At 44.5% G+C, this 18,039-nt stretch overlaps 1 protein-coding gene across 1 annotated transcript; it reads right to left on the bottom strand.

Annotated features, from left to right (window-relative positions):
- Positions 1 to 367: 367 nt before the first annotated feature.
- On the bottom strand, positions 368 to 4,237 carry OPN1SW (opsin 1, short wave sensitive). Its single transcript, XM_036761795.1, has 5 exons — positions 3,892 to 4,237; positions 3,158 to 3,326; positions 2,453 to 2,618; positions 1,798 to 2,037; positions 368 to 487 (listed from the first exon to the last, which is right to left on the bottom strand). Exons 1-5 carry the CDS (start codon positions 4,235 to 4,237, stop codon positions 368 to 370), a joined length of 1,041 nt encoding a protein of 346 aa, XP_036617690.1.
- Positions 4,238 to 18,039: the final 13,802 nt, after the last annotated feature.

Genomic DNA, 18,039 nt, shown 5'->3' with positions numbered 1-18,039 from the left:
CCGATAGAGAAGCCTATACTCGGTGTTAAAGGAATGAGATTTAATTCCACAAGCCACTGTGAAAATAAGTAATTCTTTCAGAGCTCCGTGTGAAAATTGTTTCAGAACAGAAACTACTCTGATGCAATTCGTGACTGTTTAACTCAGCCAGATAACCACTAGTCTAGGGAGGCAGCTAGTCAAGAAGAGCTATTAACCATCTCCTCTCATTAACATGAGAGTAGGAAGGATTTGAAGAAAAAGGACACTCTACACCCACTGCAATTTTCCCCACATGTGGCCACCACCTTGTAGGAGTTCGGCAGAGGAGACAAAGGAGTTGAAAACCCAGGCAGGTTTCTCTGGGTAAGGGCCACTATGGAATCCCTTAACTAGGGCCCACTTGGCTGGAAGAAACAGTAGAGACTTCAGTTTTCTGAGAGCTGGATGTTTCAGAGTCATCTGTCATTGGCTTTCTACATACCATCTCCATGATGCAGGCATGGAACTAGAGGGATAAGACAATTGAAATCAGTCTACTGAGTAGGAAACAATCTGGAATTCTAATATAAATGATTTAATATGGAAAAGAGAAACTGCTCATCTCCCCAATCCAAATTTCTGGCTTCATTTCAATTTGGGCTAATCGAGACCCGAGGTCCTTAACCTTTTGTACCCCTTTTGGACCCCTTCTCAGAATAATGTTTCTTTTTAAAAGTAATTTTTTTTTCCCTAATTACATATAAAAACAATTTTTAGTATTTTTTTAAAATTTCTGAGTTCCAAATTTTCTCTCCCTCCCTGAGACAGCAGTTTGATAGAGATTATATGTATTCAATCATGCAAAACATATTACCTTATTAGTCATGTGAAAGACCCAAGGGGGAAAAAAATAGTGTGCTCCATCTGCAAAATGTTTCTAAAAGCATAAAGTGTGTGGGATTACTAGGAAACTGATATGTTGAAAGTTATCAAATTTGCAAACGCCAGGGTAAGAACCTTTGGTCTAGAGACTCAACTCTAGACTGAGATTCCCAGCCTAGAAAGCCAGATTAGTTTGGAGACTGCCCAAAGGAACAACCAGACTCAGGAGCTAATCGTAGAATGGCACCAGCCTCCCAGGCCATACTGTGGAGATGGCTTTTGGCTGAGTAAAACTTCCTCCACCTCCTGGAATGTAGGTTCCCATCCAACCTCCTTTAGTATTGAAACTGAATCATTCTTTGGAGGGAGGAGCAAAATGGTATCCAGCAATATTCCAGTGTGTTGGGATTTGGGGGTTTTCTTTACACCAGCCTAGTGCTGGTCTTCTCTTTAGACTCAAGCCAGCTCTTCAGAGAACATAGAGAAGTTTAAGCCAAGAGGGAATTGAGGGCTGAGCAGGAGCTGTCAGTTTCTTCAAATAACTTGACTCAAGGCTTCCTTCATTAGTACTTAAGAGATTTTTAGATAGCCTAGTAGAGAGCTATGGTTCATCATACTCCGTGGGGCTAGGAAGAGGAGCCAAACTGGTGAGGTGGGAGGACTAGAAGGACTCGAGATGAGATAGTAAGTATGGCACACAAAGTTTGGGGAAATACCTCGTTATTCAGAGCCTTTTAAGGACAGGGAGAGTTTGTCTATTCTATTCACAAAGTCACCTGTTAATGACTAATCTTGTGTTATCCCTTGGACATCATCAAGTTCAGCCATAATGACCTCTACCCTTTCTGTAGCTAGCAATTGTCTCCTAAGCCACTAAGAGTTTCTGTGGCTTAGTATATCGAAGCTCTAATATTCCTAAGGAAGGAGCCTGGAGTAGAAGCAGAGCCTCCTCACCTGCTTGTTCATGAAGCAATAGATGATGGGGTTGTAGACACAAGCACTCTTAGAAAAGAAGGCAGGCATGGTGACAAGCCGTAGGTCCAGGCTGTGGTTCCGATTGTTGACCATATACATGGCCAGGGCAGCATAGGGCACGTAGCAAAGACAGAAGGAGCCCACCATCATCACCACCATGCGACTCACCTCCCGCTCTGCCTTCTGTGTTGTGGCTGACTCTTGTTGTTGGGCTGCAACCTGGGCAAAAATGGGAGGTGTGAGCCCTAGGCCTCTCTTCTCTCTGACTTCAGGAACTTGGGGCCTTGTCACTCTCACAGACTTTCACCGCAGATTCTGGCTTGACCTCTCTGTGCCCAGGACCTTTGCCATTGGTTCCAGGAGGGAGTCACTGCTGGTGATCTCTGATATCTTACCTTCGCATTATTCTCACACCTGGCTTATAATCTTCTACCTTCCCACTCCCCTAGTCTTATAGCTCCTGCCTTGATACACACACTTCATGTGAAGCACTTTTGGACTCACTCTTCTCTCTGCCACAAGGATTCACAGCACAGTTATGTTAGAAAATATTCGCCCTGACCATCACTCCAGCCCTCCTTCCAGCAGCCCAGACCCCCTGCCTTCTTGATCTTCAGATCAAGCAAGTACTCACAGCTCTGAGGGCTCCCAGCAGCTGGGAGTAGGAGAAGCAGATGAGGGAGAGAGGCACAATGAAACAGAAAATGAAGAGGAACCAAGTGTAGTATTCGCTGCGGTATTTTGTGCCAACGGTGTACCAGTCAGGGCCACAGGAACACTGTAGACCTTCGGGAATATACCTGCAGTGGGCAAGGAGAGTTCATCGTATGTATTGGGAAGACGGTTCCAGGAAAGCTCATCATGGCTGAGGCCAGGATGTGTTCCACATATTTGCTATACATATTTGTAATGGGTTTGGTTTTTCTTGCTGTCTCAATGGATGGGGAAGTGGGCAGAGGGAGGAATAGAATTCAGAACTGAAAATAAAATGTAATTTTAAGAAAAAGTTAATCCCTAGGTGTTAGGGAGAAGTCAGGATTTCTGGATCTTGTTGGATCTGTGACCCTGGCTGTCCAGAAACTCAGGGCAGGAACGAGTTTTCACCATGTATCAGTGATAATATAGACTAGTTTGACAGAGAACGATTCTCAGTACTCATTTCTCTCATCTGAATCTTCTCAACTTCCATCTAGGGCCTTAGCTCTTGAACTTTTCCCTGAATTCAGCTTTAAATTTTAGGGGATGAAAATCCTGGTGGGAGTAGATCACATTTTAGCTCCTTTCCCTGGCCCCTAGCCTTAGGATCCCAGGTTCAATTCCACCCTCTCTTTGCTCTCACCGGCTCCAGCCAAAGAAGGGTGGGATGGAGACACCAATGCCAATGACCCAAGTAGCCAGGACCACCATCATTGCATGCTTGGAGTTGAAGCGGAAGTTGCCAAAAGGTTTACAGATGACAATGAAACGCTCAAAGGCAAGGAAAGCCAATGACCAGCCCGTCACCAACCCTGAGGCCAAACATGAGAACAAGCTGAGTATGTGGGTCACGGAAGGGCAGATGGAAAAATGATAGATGTTTGGTCTGGAACAGAGGATCTAAAACTGTTTTTTGTGTGTTGCAGGTTCTTCTAGCAGTCTGGTGAAGCCTGTGGACACCTCAGAATGCATAAAATAAAATACATATGATTACAAAGGAAACATATTGAAATAAAGATATAACTCCCATACAGGTTCACTGACCCACTTGAGGAGGCATGAATCCCAGGTAAAGAACCCTTGATCTAGAGAAAGCCAAATATATGGACACTCAAGTTTAGGACATGGAAGAGCATCTTCTGAGGAAGGCACAGATGGAATGAGAAAAGAATAGGTGTATAGATGTGTATGTCATAGACATCCCATTTTGGTAAGAACCAGGCTAGACTCCTGCCCCCCTCCCTGTCTTATGCTTCATTAACTCTCAAAACTCAAAATATCCCCAATATTCTCCTTCCCAATATGCTTCTTTGGTAGTGTACCCCAAGTCCAACAGCCTGACCTTTGGAGGGCCCAACATTTGGGCCCTGCCAGTACCTGCCACAGAGCCCAGGAAAGCCTCCATAGCACAAACATGGCGGCCAAAGATGAAGTAACCTTGGGAACTAGAGATGAAGACAGTGAAGACAGAGATGATGCAGAAGATGAAACCAGCCAAGGAGACATTAACCAAGATGTAGTTGAGTGGCTGGCGCAGTTTCTTATAGCGAAGTGTAGCGATGAGCACCACAGCATTCAGTGGCGTCCCTACAAAGAAGACAAAACCCATGAAAGCCGTCTGGAAGTGGAAGGCCCAGACAGGAGCGATGTGGTACTGAGGGCCGTCCCACGGTCCCACTGAAGAGATGTTTTTGAACAGGTAGAACTCCTCATCCCCTGACATCTTGCTCTTGGATTGTCCATTGATATACCCACTAGCTTCTTCTTATAGGTTATATTCCCCCACCCCTACCACAAACCACCTTGAAAAGTCCCTCAAAGCCACTTATGGGTCCCCTGGAAGATCAGTGATGATCTTAAATCCTAAAGATAAAGTTTGGGATTAGGGACCCCTGAGCTTCCTAATCCTCCTGGGTTTTTTGTTTTTTTTTTTTTGCTCCCTGTCCCCAGAGCTGTTTGTGTGTTGTCAGAGAGTTTGTTTGTTTTTTTTTTGTAACATAATGCAATTCTTTATTGTTCTTTAATTTTCAACAGTTATAAAATTCTCCCCCTTGATAACGTAAAAGCCCTACCTGCATAAAACATGGAATCAATGAATATACCTTTATTCAATAAATTTCCCTTTATCATTTTTTTTTGCAATTTCCAGGGATAATTTGAATGGCAAGCATATTTTGCTGTATTCAAAATATCTCATTCTAGTTTGAGAGTTAGGGGGTTAATTGTCCATTATGTTATTCATCCTTTACAGCTAAACAGAAAGATGGCAGTGGTAGGGATGTTGGTAGAGATAAGACTGCCATTCCATATGTTAATACTTGGTTTCTCTACTCTCACAGAGTCAGAGTTGAAAAGGACCTCAGAGGCCTTCTAATTCAACCAGGACCTGAATAAGAATCTCTTCTGTCACATACCCACAAAATGATCATCGAACCTTTGCTTGATGATCTTGGGTGGGGGAATTCATTTATCTCCTGAAGCAGCCCATTAATTTTTTTTTATGTCAGAGAGTTTGTAGCTGGGATTAGGGCATGAGTAGAAAGACCTGAGATCACCAGGACCTGGGAAATGTTCAGACAAACTGGGCTCTCTTCACTACCTCCTTTATCAACCCTTTAAGGCACTAGAGGCCACCTTCCCATTACTCCACACCAGTATGTCCCTTGAGGTCCTGCTCAGCAGCAAGGCTTCCTGCTCTCTGCCCTTCCCCACCTCAGCTCTGGCAGAGGAGGCATCTACCCCCTGCTTCTGCCCTCTCTCCTGAGCCCTCCCTGTTCCCCAAATCACCTGCTCCCCACACCAGGATGAGAACCTGGGCTGAACAGGAGGGTCAAGGGCCGCAGGATCAGTACTGCCAGGCTGTGATGGGCCAGCTCAGGAGAGGCTTCAAAGAGTCAACAAGATCACCACTAAGAACATGTTGATAGTGACATGTTAAAGCCCAGTGCTCTAAAGCAAACTTTTTGCAAGCCAGTCCTCTTCTGCTTCTCTTTCCCCTTATCTCTCACTATTCTTTTTTTTTAATTAGTTTATTTTTGTGTTCCATTTTGTGTTCTGAGTTTTTTTCCTTCCCTCCCCCCACCCCAACCCTGCATTATGGAAGGCCAGCACTGATATGGATATATATGTAGAAACATAAAATACATGCTTCCACACATCAGCTCTTTCTCTGGAGGTGATAGTATTTTCCTTCATAAGTCCTTCATAGTTGACTTGAACATTCATATTACTAAGAATAGCTTTTGTGGTTCTGTCATTTCAGTCATGTCCGACTCTCCATGACCCCACTTGGGGTTTTCTTGGCAGAGATACTGGACTGGTTTGCCATTTCCTTCTCCCGCTCATTTGACAGATGTGGAAACTGAGGCAAACCAGAGTAAGTGACTTGCCCAGGGTCACACAGCTAATCCAAGATATGAACTCATGAAAATGAGTCTTCCTGACTTCAGGCCTAGCACTTAATCTGCTGCTCCACCTAGCTGCCCTAGACTATCCCCCAGAATAGCTTAGTCTGAATTCACAGTGACTCTTCAAGCGATACTGCAGTTACTGTATGCAATGTTCTCTCGCTTCTGCTCATTTCACTCAGCATTATCCCATGCGAGTCTTTCCATATTTTTCTAAAATCATCCCGCTTATCATTTCCTACTGCACAGTCATATCCCACCCATACATGTACCACAACTTCTTCGGCCACTCCCCAATTGATGAGCATCCCCTTAATTTCTAGTTTCTCACTATTTGAAGGCATTAATGCTTTCCCTGCCAGGTTCCTTCGCTAATTTAATAACTTTAGAGACCTATGGTTCTGTTGGTTTACACTTGTTCCACTGATGGAGATTTCAACCCCTGTCTACTTGGTGAGTGATCTTTTTTTTTGATTATTTTTAGTTTTCAACATTCATTTCCATAAGTTTTAAATTTTCTCCACCCCCCCCCTTCCCCAAGACAGCATGCAATCCAATATAGGCTCTACAATTACATTATTAAACACATTTTCCCATTAGTCATGTTGTGTAGAAGAATTAGAACAAATGGGAGGAACCATGAGAAAGAAAAAAAACAAAACAAAAAAAGCAAATAGCATGGTTCGATTTGCATTCAGACTCCCTATTTCTTTCTCTGGACGTGGATGGAATTTTCCATCTTTTCTTCTGTATTTTGGAGTTGTCCTAGGTCCTGGCATTGCTGAGAAGAGCTAAGTCCATCAAAGTCAGTCATCGCACAATGTGGCTATTATTGTGTACAAATTTTCTCCTGGTTCTGCTCATTGGTGAGTGATCTTTAAGAGTTCCTATAGCTAAAGAAAACCGTTGTCCTGCTGCCAATGTGGTACGGAACTTGTGAGCCGGTCCAGCGCTCTAAGACAAATCTGTTCTCCAGAACTAGCTGGCAGGTTGGTACTTAAAGCTTGGGAAGGACCTCTTGGTGTTTCTGCACTGCCGGCCTAGAGTTTGAGAAGCCAGGGTCAACTGTGTGCCAAGATGAAGTCTTAGAGGACTCGCTTCCATGGAGGCCCCACACTGCTTGCTGCCTACCAGCCAAATTTTCATCTCTAGGGGTGCCTGAGTTCATCTATTCTCATACCTGTACTATCCTACCCATCTCTTCTAAGCTCATCTAAATCCTACCTAAAGCCTCCCTAAACTACCATGTATTTCTTTTGTATGGGCTTATATAAGTACATGTCTTTCAAACACCACCACCATCCATAGACTACAAATGCCTCGAGAGCATTCTTAATTCTGTATCCCCGGCACCTGTATTCCTGGTGTTCTAATCCTGCCTCTGACACACATTAGCTGTGTAAGCCCAGCCAGGTCACTGAACTCTCAGTGTTCTAGGCATCTGAGGGTGGCCCGGGATGCAGTGGGTGCCCTCGTCCTTCCTAAGTTAAGATGATGGCTCTGGAGGAGGGAGCAAGGCTGATGACTTTGCTCTGCTCTGCCTCACTTAATTCCAACTCACTGGGGAGTCAAGACACCACCCTCATGATGTTATTGGTCCTCTTGAGAACAAAGGATGAACAACAAACAACAGACACTGGAAACTTGGGCTTCATTCCTGGAATCACCCTGGACTCTGTTAGGCGATCTTTCATCCCTTATCTTGGCCCAATGTAGGGCTCCACCTCACTTCCTGGCCAGTTCCAAGACATGCCCCATTGCTTCTTTCTCCTTCCTCCCCACCCCTTCCCAGCTCCCCTCTATGTGTCATCCCTCTTTTCATCCCCAAACCTAGCACAGTGCCTGGCAATGAATGGCATAAATGTTTTTATCCAGGATTTCCCTATACCAATGAAATCAAAGGTCCAGACTTTAATCTTATCCTATCCCTAGCATTTAACACAGTGCCTGCCTGTAATACAGTAGGCTCTTAATAAGTGCTTGCTGATTCCTTCAAGGCCACTGCTTAAGATCCATTTCCCCCATGATGCCTTCCCTCAGTACTCAAGTCCAGGTCAATCTCTCTGTTTCAACAAACTCCTATGGCCAGCACCATCCATACCTTGGTACCTGATTATTCACAGATTGTACAGGACTTACTGTCTAGGCAGATTGTTAATGTCCTCTTCTACCTAGCCCTGGCCAGCGAGATCACAGCAATGAGTTTTCCAGCTGATTGCCCCCTCTGTCATTCCCAATCGCACTCAATCCTTCCAGCCCAGCCTCCACAGCTGTCATTTAGGGAAGCAACTCTGTGGAGAAGGGGCCAGGCAAGTCAAACCACAGACACTTAAGGAGATAGCTCAGGACCATGGAGCCAAGAGCCTTGTGAATAGCAATGCTTCTAGCCCAGAGCCATCAGCCATCATCCTAGGAAGAAAACTCAATGGAGATTCAAACTGGTAACTGCTCTAGCAGGTACTGCAACCACAGCTACAAGAGACCCAGAAAAGAAAGTTCTTGTCACCAAAGTCCTTTGCACTAGGAAATGGTTTGACATTAGAAACAGATAGGATTTTATCAGTGGAAATTCTATTAAAGAAGAGGTATTGTGATCTGCTTTGACATTGTACCCTAAGGACTATGGGACCTTTTCATCTGATTTGCAAGCTAAAACTTTCCATGTGTGTTGTCTCCTCCAATGGAATTTAAACCCTTGAGATCAGGGACCAACCTTATCCTACTTTTCTGTTTATGTTCTCGGTGCTTAGAACAGTACTTTGCACATTTTAAGAGCTTAATAAATGCTTTTTTTTTCATTCATCCTTAGCGCCTATTCACAAGATTGTTATGAGGACCAAATGAGTCAACGTTGATACATAATGTGCTTTGCCAACCTTAAAGTGCTATGTAAATGTTAGCTATTATTATTATTTGTTCTGCTTGGTCCCAGAAGGAAGAACTAGGACCAATGAGTGAAAGTTGCAGGAGACTGCCAACATCATGGGGTTGCTCTTAAAGGCTCATCAAAAATATATTATTAATAACAACACTAGGTTTCCTATAGTCAGAACAGGGACAGAAGCAAGAGGAGGCATGTCCCTCTCTTGATACTGTATCAACAGAGCAGGCAGCGAGGAGCCAAGATGGAGTCAGAATGGGTATCTGGCAGAAGCAGAAATAGGTCAGGTCCAAGGGAGGCTCTAACCATCATCAAGAGCTCACTGAAAGTGACACACAGATCATTCTTGTGGACTGACTCCTGATCAAAGCAAGGACTGGAGGAGGTCTCTGACTCACCCCTGCATTTTTATGAATGGAAGGCAGCTGTGTTTAGTAAATGGTGGCTGACGCCACTTGAAGGCAGGAACCAGCCCCAAGGATATGTGTAAATCCCCAATCATGTACAGTCTTCAATATGGTGGAGGCCCTGCAATCCCATCTTCCACAGCTTCTCTCTGCTCCCTCCATCTCCTTCAGTCATTCTTCCTGGCTCTCATCAGTTCTGTAAATCACAGTTTCTTAGAAAAGGCTAGCTATGCCCTCTCTTCAATTTTCCATCTTATTGCTCCCATGTGTAAAATAAAGACAAAACCTCCAGAGTATTCTTCCTTTCACAAAGGACTAACATTCCCTCTCGGACTCTTTTTCCTTTCTGTTTCTTTCCAGTATTTTGATTATTTTGAACTCATTCTTCCAGAGTAGGCCTGGCTCCATCTGCCCCTCACAGTTCTAGGGGTACCTTTCAGGGTCTATCTTTCTCTAATGTTGCCAGTTCGAGCTCCCTTTCCAATGTGTTTTCCCCACTAACTGCAAGCAATTAGTGCCTGGTTCCATTTAACTAATCAACATCAATTAGCTTTTACCAAAGGCTATTTATGGAAAGCTATAACAAGAATAGAAGTTATAAACATTTTTCCCCAACACCTGGGGGAGGGAACCCACCATTGCTTATATCACATTGGTCCCTGGGGAGAGTGGGCTCAGGCTTAACACAATTTCTACATAGTATTCACCCCATGGAATTCACTTCCCGAATGAGACACGGCTGATGGAGAGATGAATGCGCATCTTTGTTCCTGCTGGGCTGGGCCAAGCCGGTCACTTTGGACTCCTTCTGCACCATCTGGCTTCTGGCAAATGCCAGCGTGGACTCCAGCTCACAGACTTCTAGTGATTCACTCTTCTGACCTTTGGAAGCTCACAACTTCCTGGCTATCTTGAACATCCTTCACCTAATGACAGGAAAGAATAGATACAACAGAGATAGGCACAACAGCAGGGCCGTGCACTCACAGTGCACTCACAGACCACATGGCCACTGTAAGGAGATAAAAGCCCCACTCAGGGCTCGGTTTTCCCCTCCCCACTTGAACACATCCAGGCAGGAATGAGGACCTCCTGGCTGTTCAGGGTTTTTGAATGCACCTTAGGCCATCCAATCAACAGTCTGTCTCTTAGCCGTCCAGAATTAATTACAGAACATCTGCACATGCTCCAAATGAGGGATGGAAGAAGGGGATAAGCATTAGTATAGTGCCAACTGTGTGCCAGACACTATGCTAAGCTCTTTATAAATACCTCATTAGAATAACACAACCCTGGAAACTATTATAATTATCCTGATTTTACAGTTGAGGAAACTGAGGCAAATAGAGGTTTACGTGACTTGTCCAGAGTCACACAATAGTAAGTATCTAAGGCTGGATTTGAACTCAGATCTTCCTGAATCCAGGTCAGGTCTCTATCCACTGCACCACCTAGCTGCCCCAAGAACTTCTATTACACGTCTTCAAGTTTTTCCAGAACCAACCTCCCCACTAGCTTCTAGATGTGAGGACTGCATTAGCTTTGCACAGGGTCACCAGCCCCCATTATATACTCCTATTTACCAGTTTCATCTATTGCTATGCATGACTTAAGGGGAAAATACCATTTACTATATGGCCTTTTTATCAGTGACTTGAATGGAATACTGTAAAACTAGCTGGACTTGGAGTTAGGGAGACTGGGGCTCCAAGTCACCCTGGCTGTATGACCACGAGCAAGTCATTTATCCTTTTTGCCTCCAGGCCAACCTTTCATCACTCTCATTTCTCATCCCAATTTTTCCCCTACTTCTCTTACTTGCTTTTCCAAATCCTTTTCGAGCTCTTCCCTGGCCTGAGACCAATTCATATTTTTCTTGGAGGCTTTTGATGTAGGCTCTTCAACTTTGTTGACTTCTTCTGGCTGTATGTTTTGATCTTTTTCATCACCAGAAAAAGATTCTATATTCTGAGTCTGAGTTTGAGTCTGAGTTTGTTTTCGCTGCCTGTTCATGTTCCCAGCCACCTACTTGACCCTTGAGCTTTTTGTCAGGGTGTGACTGCTTGTAGAGTAGAGAGTACTTTGTCTCAAGCTTTAAGGGTCCAAGCACTGCTGTTTTCAGAGCTACTTCTACTCCACTGTCACCCCAGGCTCTGTCACAGCAGCGCTCCTCCTCCCCCAAGAACCACCAACCAGCACCACAATCCAGATCCAAGCAGGGCACAGCAAGAGAACCAGCCTCTGTGCCTGCAAAGTGTTCCTTGTACTCCTGCTCTGATCCACTGCTAGATTCCTCCCACCGTATGAGCCAGGGACTTGAGAAGCAGCTGATGCTGGAGCTCTGGAAGCAGCCTCGGGAGCTTCCTGCTGCTGTCACTGCTGCTGCTGCACCACCTCCGCCACCCCCAGGGATGGGGCTGGACCATTCTCACCTTGATCCCGTAGTTTCCCACTAACCTGCTCTTTGGTTCTTGTGGGTTGAGAAGTCTGGTAACTGCCACAGCTCAATGATTCATGGTCCCTAGGCCTGTTCCTGCCAGCTGATTCCGGGTCTGGTCTGTCCTGGTGTGGCCCACGCTGGGCTGCACTCTGTTCCCAGCATGGTGTGATAGACCCTTCCGGGCGGCCATCCAGGCTCTCTGGAGCTGGAGACCTGCTCCCATCTGCTATTTTGTGGGTTCCACAGCTCTAGAATTTGTTCAGAGCCACTTTTACAGGTGTTTGGAGGGATTTGGGGGAGAATGTAAGCAAGTCCTTGCTTTTCAGGGGCCATCTTGGCTCCACCCTCCCCCACCCCCCGCCAATCTTTAACATTGTAAAGGCCAAAATAATTGCTTATCTGAATTATTAGGGGGGAATTTCCTTCCCAGGAGTTTGCTACCCTAATGAAATTACATCTTCAGACAAAACAAAACAATCTATAACTTGGACAAAGGCGCAGATGTCATTCATGCTGAACCCATTTCCAGTTTGCACAAAGCAAAGAGGAAAAGCACCGAATTACAGAGTCAGGATTCAAAAGGATCTTCTTGATGGTCTATGCTATTGGGTGAATCTACTCAGGTGAAACAGAATAGAAGGAGTATCAACTTTAAAATGCAGGATGGTGGCAGCAGCAAGCAGTTCACACGGGAAAGATCTCAGGATTTGGTGGCCCTTTCGGTCATGTCCAACTCTTTGTGAGCCCATCTGGGGCTTTTTTTTTTGGTAGAGATACTGGAGTGGTTTCCCATTTCCTTCTCCAGCTCATTTTATGAGGAAACTGAGGCAAACAAGGTTAAGTGACTTGCCCAGGGTCGCATGACTAGTAAGCGTCTAAGGCTGGATTTGAACTCGTGAAGATGAGCCTTCCTGACTCCAGCCCAGTACTCCATTCATGCCTTAGGTTCAGCGGACAGACCATCAGTCATCCATCCTTTGCCTGAAGACCTCTTGTAAGCCACCCACCAAACTGGCAAAGATGACCAAAAAAGGAAAATGACAAATGTTGGAGAGGTTGTGGGAAAACAGGCACATTAATGCACTTTCAGTAGAGCTCTGCATTCACACAGCCATTTTGGAAAATGGCTTGGAATTATGCCCCTAAAGTCACACTAAACTGTGTATGCTGTTTGATCCCGTTATAGTACTACTAAGCTTATATCCCCAGAGAGATCATAGAAAGAGAACAAGGACTCATATATACAAAAATATGTATAACCACTGTTTTTGTAGTGGCAAAGAACTAGAAACTGAATGCCCATCTATTGGGGAATGGCTGAGCAAATTATGGCATGTGAATAGAATGAAATATTACTGTGCCATAAAAAATGATGACAGGGATGGTTTTGGAGAAACTTAGGAAGGCCTAAATGAACTAATGCAGAGTAGAGTATGAAGAACCACTATGACAATTTTTACAATAACAACAACAGTGTAAAGACAAACATCTTTGAAAGACTTAAGGATTCTGATCATTGTAATGACCAACCAAGATTCCAGAGGATCAATGATAATAGGTGTCATCTACCTCCTGGCAGAAAGGTGATGGACGCAAGCAACCAAATGAGACACACATTCCTGGCTGTGGCCATGTAGGAATTTGTTTTGCTTGAGGATACATATTTGTTATAAAGGATTTTTTTTCCCTTTCTTTTCAATAAAGGGCTGGAGAAGGTAGGGAGGTAAGAAGGAGAGTGGGTAGAAACAGAGTTCCCCTCCTTTTAAAATTAGGAAAGAACAGAAAGAAAGCCAGAAGAGATCCCAGACAAACAGAACAGTCTTGAAAGTTACATGTTGAATTTATTACACGCTTAAAAGCAAGCTGTATATATTAGAGATCCACAGTTTCAATGTATAATTTCATTTTCCATATTATGTATGGAAATGCTTGTTTTATTTGTTATGTGTTATGTTCAGAGTAAAAAAAATTAATAAAATTAAAAAATAAAAGACCTCCAGTGAAGATCCATGGCTTCTCCAGTGAATATGTGGTATGGCCGCAGTGAAAGCTAGTGGAATCTTAGGGGCAGCCAAGTGGCAGAGTGGATAGAGTACTAGTCTTGGAGTAAGGAAGACCTGAGTTCAAATCCATCCTCAGACACTTACTAGTTGTGTGACCCTGAGGGAGCCACTTTCTGTGGATCAGTTCCCCCATTTGTAAAATAGCGATGATGATGATAATAGCACCTACTGCCCAAGATGGTTACGTGGATCAGCTGGGATCATATTTATAAAGCTCTTTACAAATCTTAAAGCGACATATAAATGTTAGCCCTTATCAGACTATATTAAAAGAAGAAGCGTCCAGGGCTAGGAGGTAAGGGTCCCATTGTATTCATCTCCAGGCATTGCATTTTAAGAAAGGCATTGATAATCTAGATTATCCAGAGGAAGGCAACCAGGCTGTTGAAGGGGTTAGAGTCCTCATCGTGTGAGAATCACTGAAGGAACTGCAAATGTTTTGCCTGGAGAAGGGATGCCTTAGAAGGTGGGGAAGGGCATCTTGGCTGTCTTAAAGTACTTGAAGAGATGTCCCATGGAGGAGTGATTAGATCTGTTTTTGCTTGAGAACTAAAAACAATGACTCAAATTTAACAGAGAGGTTAATTTACCCTTGAAGTAAGGAAGGCCTTTCTAGCAATTAGAACTAGCCCAGAGTGAGATGCTGGGGAGCTGAGTGAATTTATTGTCTTTGCCCTTCAACCTTAATTTGCATCTATTTCATATATGCTCATGTAAGGGGACTGATGGGGAGGGGGTGTCGTGGCCAGATCTCCCAACATGGAGGCCCCCCAGCATGCTGCCTTTTCCTACCACGTGGGTAGGAGTGGCCTCCTTTGATTGGCTGTGTGGCCAAAACAGGCCAGACTGACAGTCTCTACACTCTTGCTGCATCCAGAGGGTGAAGATCATAGCTCAGCCACAGTGTGCATGTTATGAACTGAATTGGGAGGGGCGATACCTTCTGCTAACCTTCACCCCAGATCCAAGAAATGGTCCTGAGGGTGTTTGTTTCTGTTCTGTTATTTGTCCTCCATTTTAGGATTCCCCCTAGATCTGGGAGTTCTAGCCATGCTGGCCTTGGAGTCCCAATTGCAGGCCGGATGTTGCAGTCGGCTGGCCTGGCAGGGAAGCCCTGCCCAAAAAGCCAGGCTGCTGGAACTTGAGACCAAAGGGACTGAGGACTTGGAACTTGGAACTGTGCTATATAGGAACTGAGCTACTCTATGAACCTAATCCCTTCTCCAGAGACTGGGGTGGTGCAAGGGGAAAGAGAGATTTAGCTCCACATGTTGGGGAGCAAATTTGTATATGTATGATTATACCTTTTGAAGTAAATATTCCTTTGTAAAAGCTATTCCAACTGGTTAATCAGAACACGGGTGCAAGGGATCACCCCCTATACTGGAGCAAACACCTTCAGTGGGGACTGGAGCCACTTACGGAGAGCCTAGACAACTCCAGAACCCCTTGAGAGTAATGGAGAAGTCCTGGGGGGGACAGTGAAATAGAACGTATCTGGCCTTCCAGGCAGGACTGGCCTGGGCAGTCACTGTTTACGTTGACATGTATGCATGCTGTCTCCTCTGATAAAATGAAATCCCCTTACTACTACCACCCAGTCACCTAGGAGGTGCTGAATAATGCACCTTGTTTAGGTTTGGGTTGGGCTCTCAGATTCGTAACCCTGTGATTTTCCCCATCACTCAAATGTCAGAGGGAGGGAAAAGTGGGATTATTAAAGGTCACAAAGGGAAGTCCAAAGAATTGCCCAAATGCTAGTTTTAATGTTCATTTTTTAATTTTGAGTTCCAAGTTTCAAGTTCTCTCTCTCCCTCCCTCCAGCCTCTCCCCTACCCATCGAGAAGGCAAGCAAGATGATATCAATTATACATGAGAAGTTATGCAAAACATATTTCCATATTGCAAAAAAGCAAGAAAAATAAAGAAAGTGAAAAAAATAGGCTTCAATCTGCAATCAGTTCATCAGTTCTCTTTCTCTCTCTGGAGGTGAACAGCATTTTTCATCATGAGTCCTTTGGAAGTGTCTTGGATCACTGTATTTATCAGTAGCTGTCTCTCCTAGTTGGTCATTGCTACAACATTGGAATATATACCTATCAGTGGTATTGCTGGGTCAAAGGGCATATGTGGCTGTATAGCCCTGTGGGCATAGCTCCAAATGGTTCTCCAGAATGGCTGGTTTTAACAGAGAAAAGATGCTGGATTTCAGCTAAGAACCAGATTTGACTACTGATCTACCTCAGCTATGGGCCTAGGCATAGAAGTAAATTAGGGAATAGAACTATCCAGACAGGAGAACCAATAGAGTTGGATCCCAGAGATAATATGAGGTAGGATTTCAGACTGGGAAAGGTTGTGCCTCCTTCAGACACTGTGCCAGTCAATAAAATTCTAAATATAACCCATGGCCTATCACTGAAGTTCTGGGCTCAGAGGACCAGGTGTAACCTTGAAGGTCTCTTGATAATAGCTCTATGGGTTTATTTTCCTCCCAACCTAGATGTCTCCTTGGGACATCAGAATCTGCGTCTCTCAAGCACCTAGATTGTTGAAAACAACCAAGGATGGCAAGGCATTGACACAGTATAGGCTTATTAAAAGGCAAATAAAGAACAAAGAGGGGATGGGAAGGGAAGAAGCATTTATACACTATCCACTATGTGCCAACAAGCATTTTGTAAAGATGATCCCATTTGGTCCTCACAACAACCCTACAAGATAGGTACTGTTATCAGCCTCATTTTACAGTTGAAGAAGCTGAGGCAAAAAGGGTGAAGTGGCTTGCCTAGGGTCACACAACTAGTAAGTGTCAGAGGCCATATTTGATCTTTCTGACTCCGGGCCCAGTGCTGTATCCACTGAGCCACCAGCCACCTCTAAGCAGTAACCTGTTTTCCAGCCTGCTCCAAAAGGGAGCAGTTTGCATGACATTCCTTTACCCCTACCTCCAGAGTGTCAATCACAGACCTTAAAAATAAATTCACGAAACCAACAGATGAAGTCCCAATAGTGTGACTGGAGGGGATGATTTCCTTGGAGAGGAACGTGGGCACTTCCCTATTACCTCCTCTCCTCTGGAGTCTCAGCGTACTTCCCGGTTCAGACATCTTTACATGGAGTCTACCTTCTGAATCCCTCCATTCCCAGCTCTCCCCAGGTCAATGAAACCACCACTGGTGCCAATGGGGCCCCCTCCTCCATGCTTATCCAGGAAGGAACCACTTGACCTTTGTGATGGCTCCACGTTTTCCTCTAGCCCATAACGCAGAAATTCCATTCATCTTCATGCAGCACTCTCTCAGGTTTTAAGAAATTAAATGTTTTATTAGAAACAATATTAAGCATCAAGAATACTTGCTGAGTAACGATACTTAAATTTCAGCACATAAAGTAGCATAACATGTTTGCATTTCCTCCCTCTAAATCCTCATCATGATTCTTGGTCCATTCACTCTTATGTACTTTTTCTCACATTCATATGCATGAGTCTTGCATTTGTCATCCATCCTGCACAAGGGAGGGACAAAACTGCTCCTGTTCTATCAGAAAGAATCCTCTCTGTAGTTTGTTACATGTTTTTGTGTTATCTTATTTCTTTTAATCTACTTTCTACTTTGTTGCTTTTTGAAAAGCCTCATCTTTGTCTTAGATGGACAAAAGGGAAGAAGGTTTTTGTTCATGCTGAAGCCAAGAGATTCTAGGGAAACTAAGTATTCCAATGGCCAAGCAAAGACTGATGGCAGTAGGAGAGCATGGGTTCCCCTTCCCCAACCCCACCCTGGCCCCAAGAGATCTGGGGGATGGATTAATTAAGGAGAAGAACGTTTCAGGAGCTCAGGGAACCGCAGCACCTCAGACAGAGAGGGAAGAGATGTCAGAGGTCATCTAGCCCAATCTATGCCTGATCAAAGATCCCCAGCCCAACTTCTCCAATTGCTACCCATCCATCCAGGCTTAGACTAAAACCTTCTATTGAGACAGGACCTGCCAAGGCCACCCATTTCATTCTGGGAAGGGTCTCATTGTTTAGGGTGGTTTTCCTTACATCAGGTTCAAATCTGCCTCTGTTGTCCCCACAGTGTCATTCTGCTTTCCTCCTAGGTTATTTTCTCTCAGATGCCTCTAGTCTCAAGCCATTAGTTGGTCAGGGTGACTGATATCACCCAGTGCTCTCTATGGGGCTAAATTAGGACAGGCCCAAGGAATAGCTAGAGCACTATGAGAGTGGTTGGATGGAGTGGCAGTCCCTGCGACAAAAGCAAGGGCTGTCTAGAATTTCAATCAGGATCCTCTTTCTTGAACCTAAACAAAGACTCAAACTCTT

This window comes from Trichosurus vulpecula, chromosome 5 (assembly GCF_011100635.1).
Source record: "Trichosurus vulpecula isolate mTriVul1 chromosome 5, mTriVul1.pri, whole genome shotgun sequence".
NCBI lineage: Eukaryota > Metazoa > Chordata > Mammalia > Diprotodontia > Phalangeridae > Trichosurus > Trichosurus vulpecula.
This window is presented reverse-complemented; position numbering and strand designations above follow the sequence as displayed.